Below are 19,357 nucleotides of genomic sequence, written 5' to 3' on the forward strand. Positions count from 1 at the left end.
GGCTGTCATCAGTCATAGGAAAACTAGTCTCTGCACTCCAGCACGGATTCGTTCCAGGAAGAGGCACGGTTGATCACATTAGAAGAATAATCATCGTGTTTGACCTGGCAAAGGTGTCAGGAGACCCTGTTGCAGTCATTTTTCTCGATGCCGAGAAGGCTTTCAATAGGGTCTCCTGGCCCTTTCTTTGGGCCACTATGGAAAGGCAAGGCTTGGGTAGTAAACATATTAACGCAATAGGCTTTATGTATCAAAACCCTGAGGCTAGGATCACCATGATGGGTGCTGCGTCGGATTTAATAAAAATTACACGTGGCTCTCAGCAGGGGTGTCCTTGCTCTCCCCTACTATTTGCGCCATATATAGACCCCTTTATTAGGATATTTGTAGGGAATAATAACATCCGGGCAATTCAAACTCTGGGGGGGGAGTCAAAGATTTTAGCATACGCAGACGATCTTGCTATAACAACTACTAATCCTGCGGACTTAGTAAGGGAGGTGGAAAAAGAGGCCAAAAAGTTTGTTGAAGTCTCAGGTTATTTTTTGAACAGGGGAAAAACAATGATTGTCAGAAATTCCGGGGCAGACTTGGTGGATAGCAGAGTTACAGAGACGGCTAGATATTTGGGGGTGGAAATTTCTGCTAATGTGGATGATTTTGTGCAATGTAATTTGGAGCCCTTGCTACTTAAAACCAAATCCGATTTCAATAGAATGAATAGTTTACTTTTTGACACTGCTGGGAGGTGCAATGTTATCAAGATGCTGTTCTTGCCCATAATTTTATACCTCTTCAGATCCAACCCACTGGAAGTTAACAAAACTTGGCTTTCTGCCTTCAACCAAGTTATCTCTAAATTTTTATGGGCAGAGAAACATCCGCGGAGAGCGTTGAAATTCATGACCCTCCCTAAGACCCGGGGTGGGTGGACCGTCCCCGATATCCAAATCTTTTATTGGGCTGCAAATCTTTGTCAGATGACTGATCTGTTGGGGAAAGGACCCCCATGTGTTCTAGACGGATCTTATCCCTCCATTTATAGGTTACTGCTTGGGGAGGAGGCACACGGGTGTTTGATGCAGCATATTGACTATGCCTACATTAAAAGAGTAACGTTTAAGGTCTTGTTGGGTGCTTTCAAAATCTGGACCGCAATTAGGAAAAAACTTAAGCTGAATAGGATCCATAGGTATACGACTTTGCAAAATAACCCACTTCTACCAGAAATTTTTAACGATGGCTATATGGAACTATGGAGGGAGAAAGGGATTAGACATATTGGGGACCTAATAAGGGATAACACAACTTTATTGTTTGACTCAATTAAGGAAAAATTTAGAGTGGGATATAACCACTTCTTTAAATTTTTACAAATCAGGGATTTTGTTTAGAAAAATAAGATTCAGGGCTATAAAATCCCCCTTATGGAGGCGTCCTTGGGTACCCAAGCTGTATCATCTCTAAATTTTACACACTGCTTAGTGATACAATGGAGGATGACCTCGCTAAACATATGGCCCGGTGGCAGGATAAGGTTCAGGCGGACCCAGGGGTGTGCGAGGATTCCTTGCTGCTAAGTTCAACAGCAGCCATATCCGCCAACATACAGGTTCAAGTGGGGAACCTTGAACCTGGGGAGGCTCTACAGGCATTTATTGCTCTCGCTGTGGAGAGCTCGCTTTTGATAGTGTCCACTTGTTTGCTACTTGCTCACGCTTAACTGTATTGATTGGAAAAATGGCTTACTATGTCAAGCAAATTTTGGAATTATGATAAAACACTGTCACCACAAGTAATCTTACTGGGGGTAAGCAATCAGGTTCTGACAGTGCCCAAGAAGACCTTGCTTTTTATTATGATGGCTGTGTATAGGCTTTCCGTAGCAACTGTCTGGTTAGATAAAGATCCTCCCTCAGTCCACAGCTGGCTGGGAAAATTGTTAGTAACGTTTCGCTGGGGGAAAGAGGTATACAAACGCAGAGGCCTGAGAGCTAGGAAAAAAGTGGGTGATATTTGGTCTCCAATCAGCACCTGGATTAATGAACCTATGTTTTAAATTTTAGTTGAAGAGGATGGTCATATGTGCTTGAAATATTCCAGATATGATGGAATTCTGGGATGCTACAGATGATCTTAGGGAGCTGACAGGAGACTCAACTGTACAAAACGGAATGTAGATTATTGGCATCCCTCCCTGCAATACCTGCTTCAATCATGTATTTATTTCAGGAATTCATATGCTGTTTTCTTTGTTGCAATCTAATCCAAAGTATGGTTTCTCATGGTTCTGGGGACAGGGGTGGGCCTCTGGGGAGAGGGGGGCAGGGAAAACAAAAATGTATATACACTATGTTTATGCTTGTGCGGCATGTATCATTCATAATTTTCTCTTTTTCTTTTATGTATCTGTAATGAGCATATGATTTGGTTGACTAAATAAAGATCTTAAAAAAATTAAAAAAAGGAAAAGGGGAGTCAGAAGGCACGTATGGAGATGGCATGGACAGAAGGAGTAGTCGGAGGTCATGAAGAAAGGAGGCATGCACAGAAGGGGCAGTCTGAGGGCACATGGGCAGGCATGGACAGAGGGGGTAGTCAGGGGTATGGGGGCAGGCACAGACAGAAGGGTATTCTGAGGGCACGACAGAAGCAGGCACGGACACTAGGAGCAGACTAAGTGCACAAAGGGAGCAGGCATGCAGAGAAGGGTAGTCTGAGGACAGAAAGGGAGCAGCATGGATAGAAGACACAGTCAGAGGACACGAAGGGAGTAGGCATGGAAATAAGTGACAGTCTCAAGACACGAAGGGGACAGTCATGGGTAGAGGGGGCAGGAGAGGTCACAAAGGGAGCAAGCATGGGCAGAAAGGACACTCCTAGCGCAGGGCCAGCCACAAGGCATAAAACAAGAGACGGGGAGGCATCCAGGGGCAGGTGGAGAGTGTTGGCAGGGTTCTGGCAGGCAGGGGGAGAGGGTGACAGGGAGGAGAGGGTTGGCAGGGTTCTGGCAGACAGGGGAGAGAGTTGACAGGGGTGTATTAAATGAATTTCGGCGTGCGTGTTTGCCTGATGGGTGCATTTTTCCTCCAGTATGCAATGATAACACCGAGTGGCTCTATCTTAACTTGGTGGAATTTAACTCCAGATTAACCAAGAGTTCTACTGGGTTTGGTCTAGAATAGATTAGAAAAATGACGATTGCCCTGTCTGTAAATGCATATCTGAAGATGTTTTTTAAACATACTACCCTTTTTTTAAATTTCATTGTAAATGCATATTCCATATATTCAATAGCGAATATGCATTTACAATTAAATAAAAAGAAAGTGTATTTTGTTTAAAAAACATCTTCAAATGTGTGTTTACAGACCGGGCTATCGTCATTTTTCTAATCTATTCTAGACCAAACCCAGCAGAACTCTCGGATGGTCCCTGAAAGGGGAAGGCATTCAAATATTACTGAAACATCAGTATGGTCACTGGCTTCAATACAGCCTCCCACGCCTGAGATCACAACGCATTTACATTCTCGATGAGAGAAAACGTATCAGCACATAAAAAAAAGTTTGTTTTTCCCCTTTTACAACTGTTATCTTTTTATTTTGTTACAAATATGCTTAAATACCTTCATTGCATCCCAATTAATTTAAGGAAGACAACAGGAAGTACTCCCGAGGTCGGGCTTACATCCCCACCCACCTGTCCACCGGTAAAAAAATGGGGGAGGAGCCACGGCCAACTGCCAATTAGGTCAAGGGAGCCACGGGTTAAAAAAGTTTGAGAACCACTGACCTAGACCCATTCTAGTCATCACCCAAAAAAGATATGCCCATTCCACACAGTCAAATACCTTTTCGTACTCCAAGTGGAGGGCCAATTTGTTCTTACAATCATCCTTTGTATGCCACAACATGTGAGCTAATGTCTTGAGATTGATATGGTAACATTGACACAACACAATGCCCACCTGTGATGTGTGAATGAGCTGTGGGATCACTTTACAAAACCAGGTCACCAAGATTTTGGCCAATATTTTAAGATCATCATTGACCATTTAAATTGGATAATAACTGGCACAGTCCAAATGGTTTCTGTTCTCCCTAAGGAGAAGGGCAATTGGTTCCTCTCAAGATATCTCCTGCCCTTCCCATTGAGCGTGGGGTGATGTAGAGGAGCCAAGGAGACATCAATTTGTGTTGTAGAAAGAGAGGAGAAAAACAAGACAAAATAGTCTATTATATCCTGGGAATGAATTACGATCATGCCACAGGTATTGCAAAAGCTAGTATTAAAAGAACATGCTATGCCACACAAATGTACTAGAAACAGTATGCACACCACTGCCCTCTATTAGTTGTCATTTATGACTCTTGTTGATGTAATTAGAGAGCTCACAGTCTTCCTGCGTTTTCAACATGGTCATACCTCTGTCACTGTATCACTGTAACTTGACTAAATCATTTTCAGAAATTGTCATGAAGTATTAATTGAGGCAAGAATTAGCTTCCTCCAGGTTCATCTTAATTGCAGGTGTGGGCGGTCATGTATATATACCTATATATACCGTTGAGATCATGGACCTCAGCTCTCAAGTGTACCACACACCTGAAATACAGCCGATTCCCATGAGGTGATGCTAAGTTTTTCACTCCATCTGAGAAGAAGTGTTAAAGTCTGATTTAGAGTTTGGAGGAGGGGGTTACTCTGTTACAAATGTAACGGAAATTCCATTCGCAATATTATGATTCCATTATGTCCTATGGAAATCTTATTATGGCAGATGGGATATTCTTTACATGTGTGACAGAGTAATCTGTCCGCCACATTCCAAATCAGGCACTTAGACACTGTCTTACAATCCGCGACTGGCAGTTGCCCCCAGAGGGAGGGGGAATATCATAAGAGAGAAAAGAGACAAAAGGCTTAAGCTGCAACAGTTTTCCTTCACTTCTCATGGAGGAGAATTAACGTGCTGTTGACCTTTCCACAATGTTGGAGAAATGGCATTCCCAGGAGGTGTAGTGCTGAACAATCAAAGCAGGGCACATGTCCCTAAAAAAAGAAGTGGGGGGACTAACCAAGTTAGGCAGTATGCAAGTAAAAGAATGATGCGTGCCATCACAGCGCATGATGTCACAATGTGTTACATTGTAGGTGATATCACAGGATGTGACATACCATGAAGTGACATCAGATATTTAGACCTCACACATTTATTTATCAGTTATAGCACGAGTACATTTAAGCGCATTGAAAGAATTAAAAAATGAGACTTTGCTTTGGGGTTATTCCAAAAAAGTGGTGCAATCCTGACGCAAAGTCTGGGCCCCAAAAAATAAAAAATAAATTTAAACCCTGCCACAAAGATATTGGAAACGAGGAGAAAGATGGCAAATTGGTTGCAAAGGCTCATATTAAAATATTTGATTGGGTTAAAGCATCTGCTGCACAGGTGCCCAGGAAATCTCAGGGAGTAGTAGTAATAGTGAGAAAACTCTGGAGGTTAACGCATTTTTGGGAGAAATATGTGTTCTGTGAAGTCCCAGATCTGAATCAAAGTAGTATAGAAGGTTAATATGACTCCTGCTAAGCACATCAGGTAACATGCAGATGACAGATTTGTATTTTATGGAGATAGGTAAGTGGGTTACTGCCTTTAACCCCTTCCGCGCTCATGACGAGCTGAGCTCGTCATGAGTTGCGCCGCTCGCACGCTCATGACGAGCTCAGCTCGTCATGGAACGCGGTATTTTAAAAAAGTCAGCGCACAGCGGGAAAACCGCTAGCGCTGATGCGGTTAAGACACAAATAATTTTATAACTTCGAGTTCATACATTGTAATCCTTCTAATATAGTACAGTGAGGTATGCAGGACATGTGACTCCTACACCTTGAAACCCTGTCTCATGTCACTCATCTTGTACATTGATTTACACAATAACATGATTTACTGTCAACGTATAATGTGTATGTTTTGTAAAGCATTCTGACACCCTACAATGGGTGGTTTAGCGCTATAAAAGAAATGAAACAGTGCTATTGAAATTGTCGTGTAGATACTAGAACAGACCAACACATCTGACATTCTTACAGTGCATGCACTTATAAATAGGGACTGAACAAAGACAAAAGCATGCCTCTCTTAAGCACCTGTGAAGAGATAGCAAGCTGTGTGCCTTTGTTTCCCCTAGTTGCATTTACTTTTAAATGTGTGGTTCCAGGCTCCCTCCAGTCCGCATATTGAAACAAAAGTAGGATTGATAGCCCCTAAACGTCGGCCTTTATCTTCGGCCCAGCTGGAGGCGAAAAAAACAGCCCCATCGTCGCCTGCACGTTGCTGCTGGGAATGGAAAGCAGACAATGTACATGGACTGCTGAACGTGTCCCGGTGTCTGAACCATACACTGGGACAGGTTCAACATACTTTGTGGCAGAGTGTATGGCGTCCACCCCCTGAAAATAGTGGTTGGACGCCGTATACCTGCATGTACCCCCGACTTGTGACCTAAAGTTCATCTTCTCAAAGAGCACGAGAATTAATCATTACATATCACCAAATGATCCTTTTTACCGTCTAAAACACCAATACAATAATATCGACCTAGTATATGCTTTACCTATAATAAATACTCTCCATATAAGAGATAATACAATATTGAAAATATGAGGATGAACCCAATTATCTTTTAATCCTTTATTTACATAGAGAAAGATCCAGTGAAACGACCGGCCAGAGAAACAGCAAACAGTAACTGACCATCAGCCACTCCACATGTCACCATTCCAGGATGGGATGTACATCATGGTGGCATGTGCTACACTTGTTTAATTAAAGAAACATTAACACATCAATTAAAGAAACATTAAGATCAAGACACACATCTTCCCCCTTTACATTTGAAACAAAATATAATACAGCAATATCATAACCAATCAGAAGGAAAAGAAAAAAAATAAAGATTACACATAATCCTTGTATTTAACAGGAACGTTACGCACTCTTGCAGAAACTCTGATCAAAGATTTATCCTGTGTAGAACCCGATCCATGATGTACAGAAACGGCACATATTTAGATTCCGAGCTTGAGTCAACATGCAACTTCTGTTCAGACTGCAAATTCTGTTTAGACAATCTTTCCATGTTTCACCATTTACCATCCTTTAACATCACCGATCTGCCCCTTACAGAAACAATCTGTTTGGAACAGGTACATTTAGAATGACACTTGGCAATGTAACTAGGCAACCTAACTTTGACCCAATCTCCTTCTTTGAAACAAACTTGGTTCCTTCCTTTACTAGATTCCTTGGTAATGTACTTTCCCTGAGCAATCAGATTCTTGGCCCTCACTGCATCAGAATCAATTTTGGAAGCACTCAAATCACCCATCCAAGGCCTGACCAACTTAGAAAAAGCTAATATTCCTTTCAATAAAGTAAAAGGAGAGACTTTGGTGATAGCATTAGGAGGAGTTCGTAATGCCCAAAGTAAACAGCGCTCTACAAGACCATTACTGTGAGGGTGATATAACGAAGTAGTGATGTGTTTAACACCCCAATGGGACAAAACGTCTTGAAATTCCTTAGCCATAAATTGTACCCCATTATCTGTTACTAGTTCAACAGGCAGAAGCGAGCCCACTGTGAGGAGGTCCATTGCGTGTAACAGCGCAGCGGCACAAAATTATGATTCAGCGCGAAGTAAGCGGTGCCCCATCATAAATTAAATAGGAAGCTGACCCCACGAAATAAGAACTCGCACAAAAAACGGCCCCCTCTTGTGTTTATTGGAGGACAACCATTGTTATAGAATATCGGCTTTTGGAGCTTTGAACCCAGGAATTGAGTTTACATTGGTCCTGAGGAGAACCCTGGCATTCACGGGGTTTGAAACGCGTCGACCGACCCGGTCCCGGGTCATATATAAAAAATCCTTTTTCCACAATTATTTTTGCAAATAATAGGAGGAATAATTTTGTTGTTCCCCTTTTTTGTTGAACTTTATAAAGAAGTACAAAGTGTTGAAAAAACAAGGATCAATTATCTTTCTGTATAGTATTGCTGACACCGGGACTAGTATGTGTGTGTATGAGTTGTTGGATGAATGTTTGGCCAAGAATGTTTGAAAAGGATAGCGTGTTGAACTTTTTGTGTATATTAACATTTCATTGTTGTATATAAATGTATATAGTTTGTTTTTCCATGCATAAAATAAGTATGTGTTAAAATTGAATAATTCTTTGAAGCAATAAAATTATATGTTGCAATCCATAAAGCAGGTTTCCATGCTACATTCATGTTGACCATATTTCAGGTTTAAAGAAAATTGAAACTAATGTTCTCAGTACTGGCAATTGTATTGTTTCTTTAGTATAGTTTGGCTCAGCCTTGCTGAGATTTCGAGTCAAGACCCTTTTAGTTTTTTGACTAGTTCAACAGGAGCACCGTCTCTTAAATATAACGATTGAAGAAAAGAAACAACCTCACTAGTAATTGCAGCCCTTACAAATTTTACTTCTGGCCACTTTGACCCGTAATCTATTAAGACTAAATCAAATCTAGACCTCTCATCCAACACATACATGGGACCAATGACCTCCAAAGCCAATTTGACCCAAGGTATGTCTGGAACAGGAATGGCTTCAACTGGACTGGGAAAAGTCATCTGAGTTTTGTCACTAGTCGCACATTAGATGCAATCCCTAACAAAATGCTCTACAGAACCGTCCATACCAGGCCACCAAAATACCTCTCTAAGTCTCCTTTTCATTGCTCTCATACCAATATGACCTTCGTGAGCAATCTCCAAAACTCTACTCTGGAGAGAAAATGGAACAACTAATAAATCCAATCTCCTAAGTAAACCACATTGAAAATTCAATTCCAGAAAAACATGTTTGAAAGCACCAGTTCCCTCACCATTGGATACCCAAACTTTACTCAGCATTGAAATAATCTCCTTAAACACTACATCCTGCTCAACAACCAATTTCCACTCATCCTCTGAGATGCATGCAAAATCCGAATCCTCCGCTAAGGAGGCTACAATACAAAATTCTTCCTCTTCTGACTCAATATGATGTTCTGTGGTTAAAGGGAGTCTAGAGAGACAATCCGCAAAAATGTTCTTCGAACCAGCAATATATTCTAAATGAAAATGAAATTCCATTAGTCTATAATGCCACTTAGCTATGCGTGGGGTAGCATTCCCAGCACCCTTGGTCAAAAACAGATTGACAAGAGGTTTGTGATCCATTCGTAAAGTGAATTCAGAACCCCACAAGTACTGTCTGAAGTGATTAACACCCCACCCGCAAGTCAAAGCTTCTCGCTCCACAACTGAATAAGTTGATTCAGCACCCCTCAAAGTGCGTGAGGCAAAAGCTACAACCTCTTCTTTGCCATCCCTTTTTTGGAGTAATACCGCACCTAGACTATATTGACTAGCATCAGTGACAATAATAGAATGGTCTTGTGTGTTGAAATGCTGTAAAGGAATGGAACTCCAGTTTGATCGATTGGAATTCATTCTCCAGATCACTTGACCACACAAATTGTTGATTTGTTTTCATGAGTGACCTTAAACAATGTGTTTTACTACTACAGTTCGGTATAAATCTGGCATAAATTCTAACATACCAAAAAATGAGCGAAGTTGATCTTTGTTCTGTGGACTAGGAAAACACGTTATAGCAGAAACCAGGTCCTCCTTGGGTTCTATCCCTTTTTCTAATATTTTGTACCCCAAATAATTAATTTCTTGAACTGAAAATTTGCACTTCTCAGCCTTCAAAGTTGCACCACGATCAGCTAAAATGGATAGAACAGTAGCTAAAGTTTTGTCATGTGATTCCATGTCTTTGCCATAAATTAGCATAACATCCTGAAAACACTTGATATTGGGTACATTGGCAAACAAAGATTCCATTACCATTTGGAACACCGCTGATGCCAAGGCTAACCCAAAGGGCATTCTCTCAAAGTGATAAGCACCAGATGGAGTTACAAAGGAGGTAAGGTGACGACTGTCTTTTTTAAGAGAAATTTGGTGATATGCTGATGACATATCCAATGTGGTAAAAACTTTTGTACCCTCGAGAGAATTTAACATTTCCGTGATATTCGGCAGAGGATGTCTGTCCACCCAAATTCTCTCGTTAAGATCCCTCAAATCAATGCACATTCTCAGAACTCCATTCGGTTTTCTGGCCAAAAGAACTGGAGAAAGCCATTGTGAGCTTTCTATAGGTTCAATTATTTTCTGCTTGCACAGAGCATCTAACTCTGAAGCTAATTCTTTTCTCATGGCTAAAGCAACCTTTATGGACTTGTGTACCACAGGTTGAGTGTCATGTTTAAGTATAATTTGAGGTGACAAACCTTTAATCTTACCCAGCCTATTAGAAAATACAGAAGGAAAAGCTGATAACCAATCATGAGAATTTATGGTGCAAACAGGCATAACTTGATCTCTGAGAAGAACTTGTTCCTCACTATTGGGATCAAGAATTCTACCCAGATTTTTCTGTTCCAACCAGCCCAGAAGAGAAGACTTATCATCAGCAACATACACTGTAGCTGGGACAGAGCGTGTCTTAAAGGTTAATGTACAATCAAATTCACCTAAAACATCAACTGGTTTACCCCTGTAAGCTACAGGTTTTATGAACGATTTCCTTAAGGAAACACCAGATGATTTCAATTTGAGCCACTCATCAGGACCAATTAAAGTGAAAAAGGAACCTGAATCAGCCATCATACCAATTTGCTTACCATGAATTTCTACTTGACAATGCGGACGCTTAATGTTAGACAATTGTACTTTTAAAAATTGTGAAACACCTTCCTCACAAATGGATGAATTCTTCATGATTCCTTCACGCTCGGCTTCATAAATCCCTTCACTGTTTGGCTGAAGATGAAGAGAGCAAACTGTGTACTTTCAAAAGCACCCTGTCATGTAAATTATTTTAACGCTTGGCTGCAGCACAAATGTTTAATGAAAAACAAAGAGAAAGCCAATTCCGCGTTTAATAATATTTCGATCAGGGCTTGTCACAAAAATGTTCCAAAATGTTACGGTACACAGACACTGCCAAATTAAATATTGTTCAGTGAAGGAACAGTTATTTAACAAAAGGCCAGTAAAAAAGCTTAAAAGGTCACTGTTGCAAGGGCAATAAATCGTGCTGGGTAGTCAAGTAGACGAAAATCAGGGAAATCCAAAATCTTACCCAGCTTCGAGTTAAATAAACTCCAAAGAATTACAAATGCTGTCAAAAGGTGATGACCTTTAAGAGAGTTCTGCGCCGGTCTAGGGTTGTTCTCCCAATCGTCGCCAGTGAAAAGATGGGGATGAATCCCATTATCTTTTAATCCTTTATTTACATAGAGAAAGATCCAGTGAAACGACCGGCGAGAGGGACAGCAAATAGTAACTGACAATCAGCCACTCCACATGCCACCAATCCAGGATGGAACCAACATCATGGTGGCATGTGCTACACTTGTAAATACACACATTAATTAAAGAAATATTAACACATTAATTAAAGAAACATTAAAACCCAACAAATATCCCTTGATTAAAAGTCTGAAAGATTTGTCTCTGCATACTGTTCTCTGCACAATTCCAGAGGATGGGTTTGTTCAAAGTTCTCCAAGAAAGCTGGTTCTTAAACAAGTCTTGAAATAGTTTGTTACGTTTTAAAAAAAGTCTCTAGTCTCACAACTAAGGGCCTGATTTGAATTTGGCTGAGAAGGTTACTCCTTCGCAAACCTGACAGAAATCCAATCCACTGTATTACGTTCCCATTATAGACTATGGATATCATAAAGCGGCGGACAGGATAACCGTCGGATACAGTGACGGAGCATCCCATCCACCAAACTCAAAATAAGACCCTACATTTCTTCAGGTTTGCTTGCTCTGATATCCAACGTAGCTTGTGAAATATTCACTGTATTTTTATGTGTTCTTTTTTTTCTTTAGATTTGTCTAGTGCGAATGAGTTTTGATAACTTGTTCTTTTCTTTGCAGGCATTCCACAAGCCGCTCCTGGAATTACAGATGATCCGAAGACAGGTAAGTGAAGATGATCTCTGTGCTCTGAGTGGGTATCAGGAGATTCATGAGAGAGGTGGGATTCTGTTGATTCAAAGGAGATGAAGCTAATCATTTGCATGCGGTTAGGATTTGGCTTTTATGGACCGTGTCTCAAAAGGGCCTCTCTGCTACATGCAGAGTGTAACCTTGTGGGAACACAGTGCAGGGAATGAGATGCTCCACATGATCAGTGCATTGTTATAATTAAAGGATTACTAACATAATATCAACCACCAAATTATTGCATTCAAAATAGTGATAACAAAAATATCATCATCATATCTTTATAACGGTAAGTACAAAAAATAGAATTTTTTATGTCATTAATATCATTGCCCTTAATATCATTTTTAAATATATATAAAATAAATACATATTAAATACATTAAATAATAGTATTAATTAAAAAATACAAAATACATTTCATATATATTTTAACAAATATACGAAATTAAAAAGTTAAACAAAAATATATCATTATTATGTATATTTACATATAGCTACTTAAAAATATTTTTTCAACTAATCCTTTTATTTTATATTATAATTTCAAAAGTATTAAATAAGGTAATATATAACAGTAGCCCCTAAATATCAGCCTTTATCTTCGGCCCAGCTGGAGCTGAAAAAAACAGCCCCATCGTCGCCTGCACGTTGCTGCTGGGAATGGAAACCAGACAGTGTACAGGCGCTGCTGAACGTGTCCCGGTGTCTGAACATTACACTGGGACACGTTCAACATACTTCTATGGGGCCCACGTTAGTGGCAGGGTGGATGGCGTCCACCCCCTGAAAATAGCGGTTGAATGATGTGTACCTGCATGTACCCCCGACTTGTGCCGTGAAAAAAGGAGCAAGAGAATTAATCATTACATATCACTAAATGATCCTTTCTACAGTCTAAAACAGCAATACAATGATATCCACCCAGTATATGCATTACCTATAATAAATACTCTCCATATAAGGGATAGTACAATAGCCCTTGATTAAACGTCTGAAAGATTTGTCTCTGCATACTGTTCTGTGCACAATTTCAGAGGATGGGTTAGTTAAAAAGTTCTCCAGGAAAGGGGATTCTTAAACAAGTCTGGAAATAGTTTGTCAAGTTTTAAGAAAAACTCAACAAGTCTTAAGTAAGTCTCTAGTCTCACAACTAAGGGTGTGGTTTAGAGTTTGGAGGAGGGGGTTACTCCATCACAAACATGACAAATATCCCATCTACTGTATTACGTTCGCATTTTAGACTATGGATATCATAATGCTGCGGACAGGATAACCGTCGGCTACAGTGAAGGAGCAACCCATCCGCCAAACTCAAAATAAGACCCTAAATCTCTTCAGGTTTGCTCGCTCAGATATCAGACGTAGCTTGTGAAATATTCACTGTCTTTTTAGTGTGCTTTTTGTTCTTTAGATTTGTGTAATGAGAATGAGTTTCGATACCTTGTTCTTTTTTTTTGCAGGCATTCTAGAAGCCGCTCCTAGAGTTATAGACGATCCAAAGACAGGTAAGTGACGATCATCTCTGTACTCTAAGAGGGTATCAGGAGCTTCAAGAGAGAGGTGCGATTCTGTTGAGGTGAAGCTAAGAATTTGCTTGAGGTTAGGGTGTGGCTATTATGGGCTGTGTCTCAAAATGACGTCTCTGCTACATGCAGAGCGTAACCTTGTGGGAACGCATTGCTGGAAGCTAAATGCTCCATGTGATGAGTGCATTGTTATAATTACTAACAGAATATCAACCACCAAAATATTGCGATACAAAAATATTGCTTTCCAAATATTGATAACAAAAATATCATCATCATAACTTTATAATGGTAAGTACCAAAAAGAAAAGAAAAACATTGATGTAACTAATATCATTGCCCTTAAAATCCTTTTTTAAATATATATGAAATAAATAAATATACCATAAATTAAATAATTATATTTATTAAAAATTGCAAAATACATTTAATACATATTTTAACAAATATAAGAAATGTACTGAATTTAAAAAGTTAAACAAACATATATAAATAATATATATACATATATCTACTTTAAAACAATTTTAGCTAATAATTTTAAGTTAAATTATAATTTCAAAATCATTAAATAATGTAATATATAAAAATATAATATATATAATTAATTAATTGTAATGACTACATAATTACAATAAATTACTTCCCACTCTTTCTCACTATACCACACAGTCCACAACCAAAAGAACTAATCAAACAAGGAACATCTGTAATTGATAATTAATAGTTAATAACAGTTTACCCAAAAATATCAATTAATTAAAAATAACTTTCTACCCATCCTTTACCCTAAGAACTCCTCAAACCACACCCAGAAAAGTTAAACAATTAACATATTTATTTTTCCATTACTCAATTAATATTAATCAACAATTCATTAATAATTAATTTAAAATAAATTACTTCCCAACCCTCACCCCTATAAACCCCAGAAATTGCTTTAAAAGAAATATATTAGCACACTGAACATAATTAAATATCAATAAAATAAATGTTTTTAAATAAAATAAAAAATACATTAGGTATAATTAAGCAACTTCCCGATCTATACCCCTATAAATCACACAACCCGCTACGAATCTGAAAACAAAATTATGTGTACACTATTATTGTTAACAAATTCAGCCATGTCCCATTAACTGGTTACAGTGGGCAATAGGCTTCTTATTGTTTGTTCCATAGATTGCCCAGTTCCATCTGCCCATCATTCTGGGAACGATAGAATGACTATATGGCAACATCCATGCCTAGTGATGTACAGAGACTACACCAAAACTTATAAGTGAATTGGGGCCCCCCCATCAGAATGATTTGGGTGGGAAGCTTGTGGTGCCGAACAATGTTTAAAACAAAAATGCCACTCAGTTGTCATGGGGGCCCAGATGATAATTCTCTTTCTGGTTCCACAGGACAAAAGACAGTTCAGGAGTCAACCACTATGACAGGTAGGTCTCCTTTAAGATGATAGCACTGCAGTACGTTGTGGGTCTGGTGTCTCCAGTGGATTACTAAAAGATGCCGCATTCACATCCCACTCCACCACAAAAGAGGTTCATTCCACTTCCAAATATTGGTGCTGTTGTTCGTCCTTATAGCAACCCCAAGAGCCTTTACCAATGCATTGGTCTGGGAAGATTTCTCACATCATCCTGACAGACCTCTGGATGGCTGGACAATTTTGTCTCCTTTAAATTCTAAGACACTTACTGTGTCATTCTTTTTGGTGGTGCGATCTTTATTTCCTTTTACCCAAACAGGGTGGTACTTTCCAACAGTCTTGTGACCTGTGTAATTGCCTTCTTGCTGCTTTCCCCATCTCATGCCTGTCAGAATATTGTCCTTGCTGTGGTCTGCCATGTTCCTGCTTCAGAGGAGGATCAGTGTCTTCTCTCTGTGGGCACATGCAAGGCCCTTCTCATTGATTCCGATAGGCCGTTGACTGGGCTAGGGGTTTGCCAGTCTGCAATCTTCTTTTCTGCCCCTACTTTCTTTCCTGGTTTGTTGTGAATTCTGGAATTGTTTCTCGTTGGTGTTTGACAGGTTGAGGCTGCCAGTCAATGGGTTGATACTGGTAAGGAGTGTGTTGACATATATGGCGAGGGAAGAAATACTACATCTACTAGGTGTAAAAAAGGAAACAGGTCTCCCAACCCATTTTAAATTAAAGTGTTATCTTTCTCTGGGTGAGGGTCTGCATTTATAAGGACCATGATAAGCAAGACTAAACCCTGGAGTAATGAAGATTAATAGAAAGCAGTAAGAACATTAGGGACATTATCACAGTGCTGATACCACAAAAAAGTGCACATTTAAGAAAAGTTGTTTTAATGGTTTATACTGGCTGTTTTCTTATACATCTCTACGTTAAGGTTACCAGATGACTCCAACTCACCAAAATGAGGTGGTTGCCTTGCGCACAACGCCCATTGGGAACAAAGGGCCTCAACCTCCCTCGTTGTGTGTGGCAGCCTGGGCTGAGACAGCTTGCAGACACACACACAACCACACCTGTGTGCTTCAGGGGTTTTTAAAAGACCATTCACTTGTAAATTAGGCTTTGTTGTTTTTTCACCCCTTCTAAGCCCCTGCAAAGCCCCTGCATCTCCACTCTAACTATTTCTGGAAGAGTCAGCCCCTACAAAATGTTTTCTTAGCCCACCCCGCAAATTTGGCTCTAGTTGCACCCCTGGGTGGTTCAGTCTGTGTTTTGTCATTTTATAATTTAATACATTATGGGATTTGTAGTTTTGGTTCTGTTTAGTTAATGTAATACAACTCCCACACTCCAGAACAATTATGGGTAAAATAAAGACCCAGGACTAGATATTTCCAGATTCTTGGGAAGGTAAGACCATGGATGCACTGTGTAGTTGCTGCACAGGGGGAGGAGCATGGAAGAGGTGCAAGACAGATGAAGATGTTTATGATGTTATTTAAACCCATTGAATTCTTCACTCCTCTTCCTCTAATATTGTTTAATATCACTCCTAATTATGTGTTTCCACAGATGGTTTGAACAGAGGAAAAGTTGAACTGAAGATAATCCTTGTCGGCAGCGCCGGGGCAGGGAAAAGTGCCACCGGAAACAGCATCCTGAGGAACAAAGTGTTTGAGTCCAGAGGCTCAGCAGTGCCCGTGACCACACAGTGCCAGAAGGGAGAGGGAGTGTGGGGGGACAGACGTCTACTAGTGATGGACACTCCGGGCATTCTTCCCTCCACAGTCCCAGACGAGCTCTCCACAGAGATAAAGCGGTGCTCACAGCCCTCCCCCCCAGTCACACACGCCATCCTACTGGTGCTTCAGGCCGGACGGTTCACCTTGGAGGAGCGGGAGTCAGTGCAAAGGATCCAGCGCCTCTTTGGAAAGGAGGCGCTAAAGTTCACGGTGATCGTGTTCACACGGAAAGAGGACCTGGAAAGTAAAACGTTAGGATCCTTTGTCCATGAATCTGAGAAGAAGCTTAAAGAGCTGATCAAGAGCTGTGGAGGGAGGGTCTGTGCCTTCAACAACCGAGCGACAGGAGCAGAGAGGGAGCAGCAAGTGGGGGAGCTCATTCAGATGATAGACAATATAGCGAAAGGTAATGGCAACAGATATTACAGGCTGGATCAGTCAGGCACCCCTCCAAAGCCTCCTATGAAGTGTGTCCTTTTCTGAACATTTTCTGAGACACAAGTGTAGTTAATTTTATCAACTACCAGGTTTAATAAAGAAGAACAGCCAGAACTCCCAATATAACTGCCCCTGTCGTGAGGACGCCTTGGACCTGAGTTGCTTCCCCCGTTTTAGTAGCTTAATCTCGTGTTTTATATTTTATACATTTTCAGTCAGTCAGTCAATAACTTTATTGCGGTCACTAGGACCATAAAAGTACATCATTACAAAAACACAGTAGACATTAAATGTGTGCACACTAGCAATCATATAAATACAGTCACGACAATTATAAAAATGCATCCTCTGCTTCTCTTAAAATCCATTAAAAAGCTACCATTGGGTTAATGACAGACTAAAATATTCACAATTAAAAACAGTTTCATTACGTAAAACATCCCAGAATGTTACTTTGGGAAGCCCCGCCGCATGGACCACATAGTCTTTAAAAAGTGTTATACAGCGAATACGATTGGAGGGTGGGTATCGTATTTCAAGACTCGGTAGGCCTCTAAGCACGCCCAAACCCTAGGTTTCTACATATTTGAATTAACCAGCATTTGCGAGGCAGGTAGTGTGCAAGGCAGAAAAACAATACAAGGATTTCTGACTCTAGCCTGTAATTGCACGCTGGACAATCTCCCCTGTTCTCCGTGGCCCATTTGCTAGTGTGGTTCATTAGTGGAAGGTTCGCATATCTAAATTGTATATACAATTTCCTGGCCAGTGGGGGATAGATCACATACAGGAATTGTTCTTTACTGTATTCATCCTTTACTTGTAGGAACTCTACTGTCATCCGACCGACAGTGGTGCTTTCCTTTAGGGACATTAAGTTGGATTGCCTATAGTGTTGCACGAGATCCAGCCTGGAAATCGATGCACATGATATCACAGGGGTTTTCCAGAGGTCCTTCCCGCCTAGCCTAGCAAAGAGATGCCTTATGTGGCAAAGCCACTGTATTTTCTTAGTAGTTGGAATAGACAGGATCTCCTTGAGCTCAGCTTTGTAGAAGGACAACTCTGGAGTCACCCACACCCAGTGCCAGAATCGAATAGGCCTAAGGGCAATCTCTTTGTCAATTGGCCTCATGCCCAAATCCATACAGAGAGGAACTAGGGGGTGCTACAAGGAAGTCCCAGTAACTTCCTCATGAAGTTGTTCTCCACTTTCATAAGGTTGGAGGAAGAGCAATGCCCCCACAGTTCCGCCCCATATAGAATGGCCCCCCTTGCTTGGGCTTTATATATTTCCACAACAGGGGCAGCTGGCTTGAATGTAGAAGTTCTGTGAAATCTCATAATCCCACCCACATTCTGAGTTAACCTAAGTCTCACCTTGGCCATCTAGGAGCCCCACTCAAAGTGCTCTATTAGAGTAATACCCAGATACTGGAATATCCTCACCCTTTCCAGGAGTGTACCATTTAGGGAAGGATTTGGACGAGAGGTTTTGGGGGATTGAAGACCATATATTTGGTCTTAGTTAGGTTGATCTCCAAGCCCCTCATGTTACAAAACTCAGCAAAGCCATCAAGAGTGTGTTGTATACCCGTTGGCGATTTGGACAGTAGCAAAGTATCATCCTCAAACATCAACGTGGGAACCTTCCCCGAAACTACCTGAGGGGCGTCATTATCCTTGATGTTATTTAGGTGGTCTATGAGCCCGTTGATATAAAGACAAAATAGAGTGGGGGGTGAGAACACATCCCTGGCGTACCCCCTTTTTGACAGGGAAACGTGCAGAAAGTTCTCTGTGTTTTCCACATCTTACTTGGGCATAGTTCCCTAAATGAAGCCTCACTAGCACATTGAGGATGTACTGTGGAATCCTAAGGTCACTTACTACTTTCCAGAGTTTTTCCCTGGGTACAAGGTCAAAGGCTGACTTCAGATCGACAAATAAAAGATAGAGGCTGCCACCCTCTATGGTCACCGTTTTCCAGAACAGTATTTGTAATCTGAAAATCTGGTCTATGGTTGACATATTTGTTCTGCCGCAGTCAGTCTACCTCCTCCAGACTTTCAAATCTATTATTCACCGGGATATTAAATT

General features: G+C 40.6%; 1 protein-coding gene across 1 annotated transcript in view; it reads left to right on the plus strand.

Moving 5' to 3' along the window:
• The window catches only part of LOC144827847 (GTPase IMAP family member 1-like), a 36,998-nt gene extending 19,696 nt beyond the window's left edge, over positions 1 to 17,302 (plus strand). Inside the window, exons 2-4 of the mRNA XM_078686009.1 lie at positions 12,045 to 12,089; positions 13,577 to 13,621; positions 16,650 to 17,302. Of these exons, the coding sequence (XP_078542135.1) occupies positions 12,045 to 12,089; positions 13,577 to 13,621; positions 16,650 to 17,302 (743 nt within the window). The remainder of the gene's footprint in view (positions 1 to 12,044; positions 12,090 to 13,576; positions 13,622 to 16,649) is intronic.
• The last annotated feature ends 2,055 nt before the right edge of the window (positions 17,303 to 19,357 follow it).

The sequence above is a fragment of the Lissotriton helveticus genome, chromosome 4_1 (genome assembly GCF_964261635.1).
Source record: "Lissotriton helveticus chromosome 4_1, aLisHel1.1, whole genome shotgun sequence".
Taxonomy (NCBI): domain Eukaryota; kingdom Metazoa; phylum Chordata; class Amphibia; order Caudata; family Salamandridae; genus Lissotriton; species Lissotriton helveticus.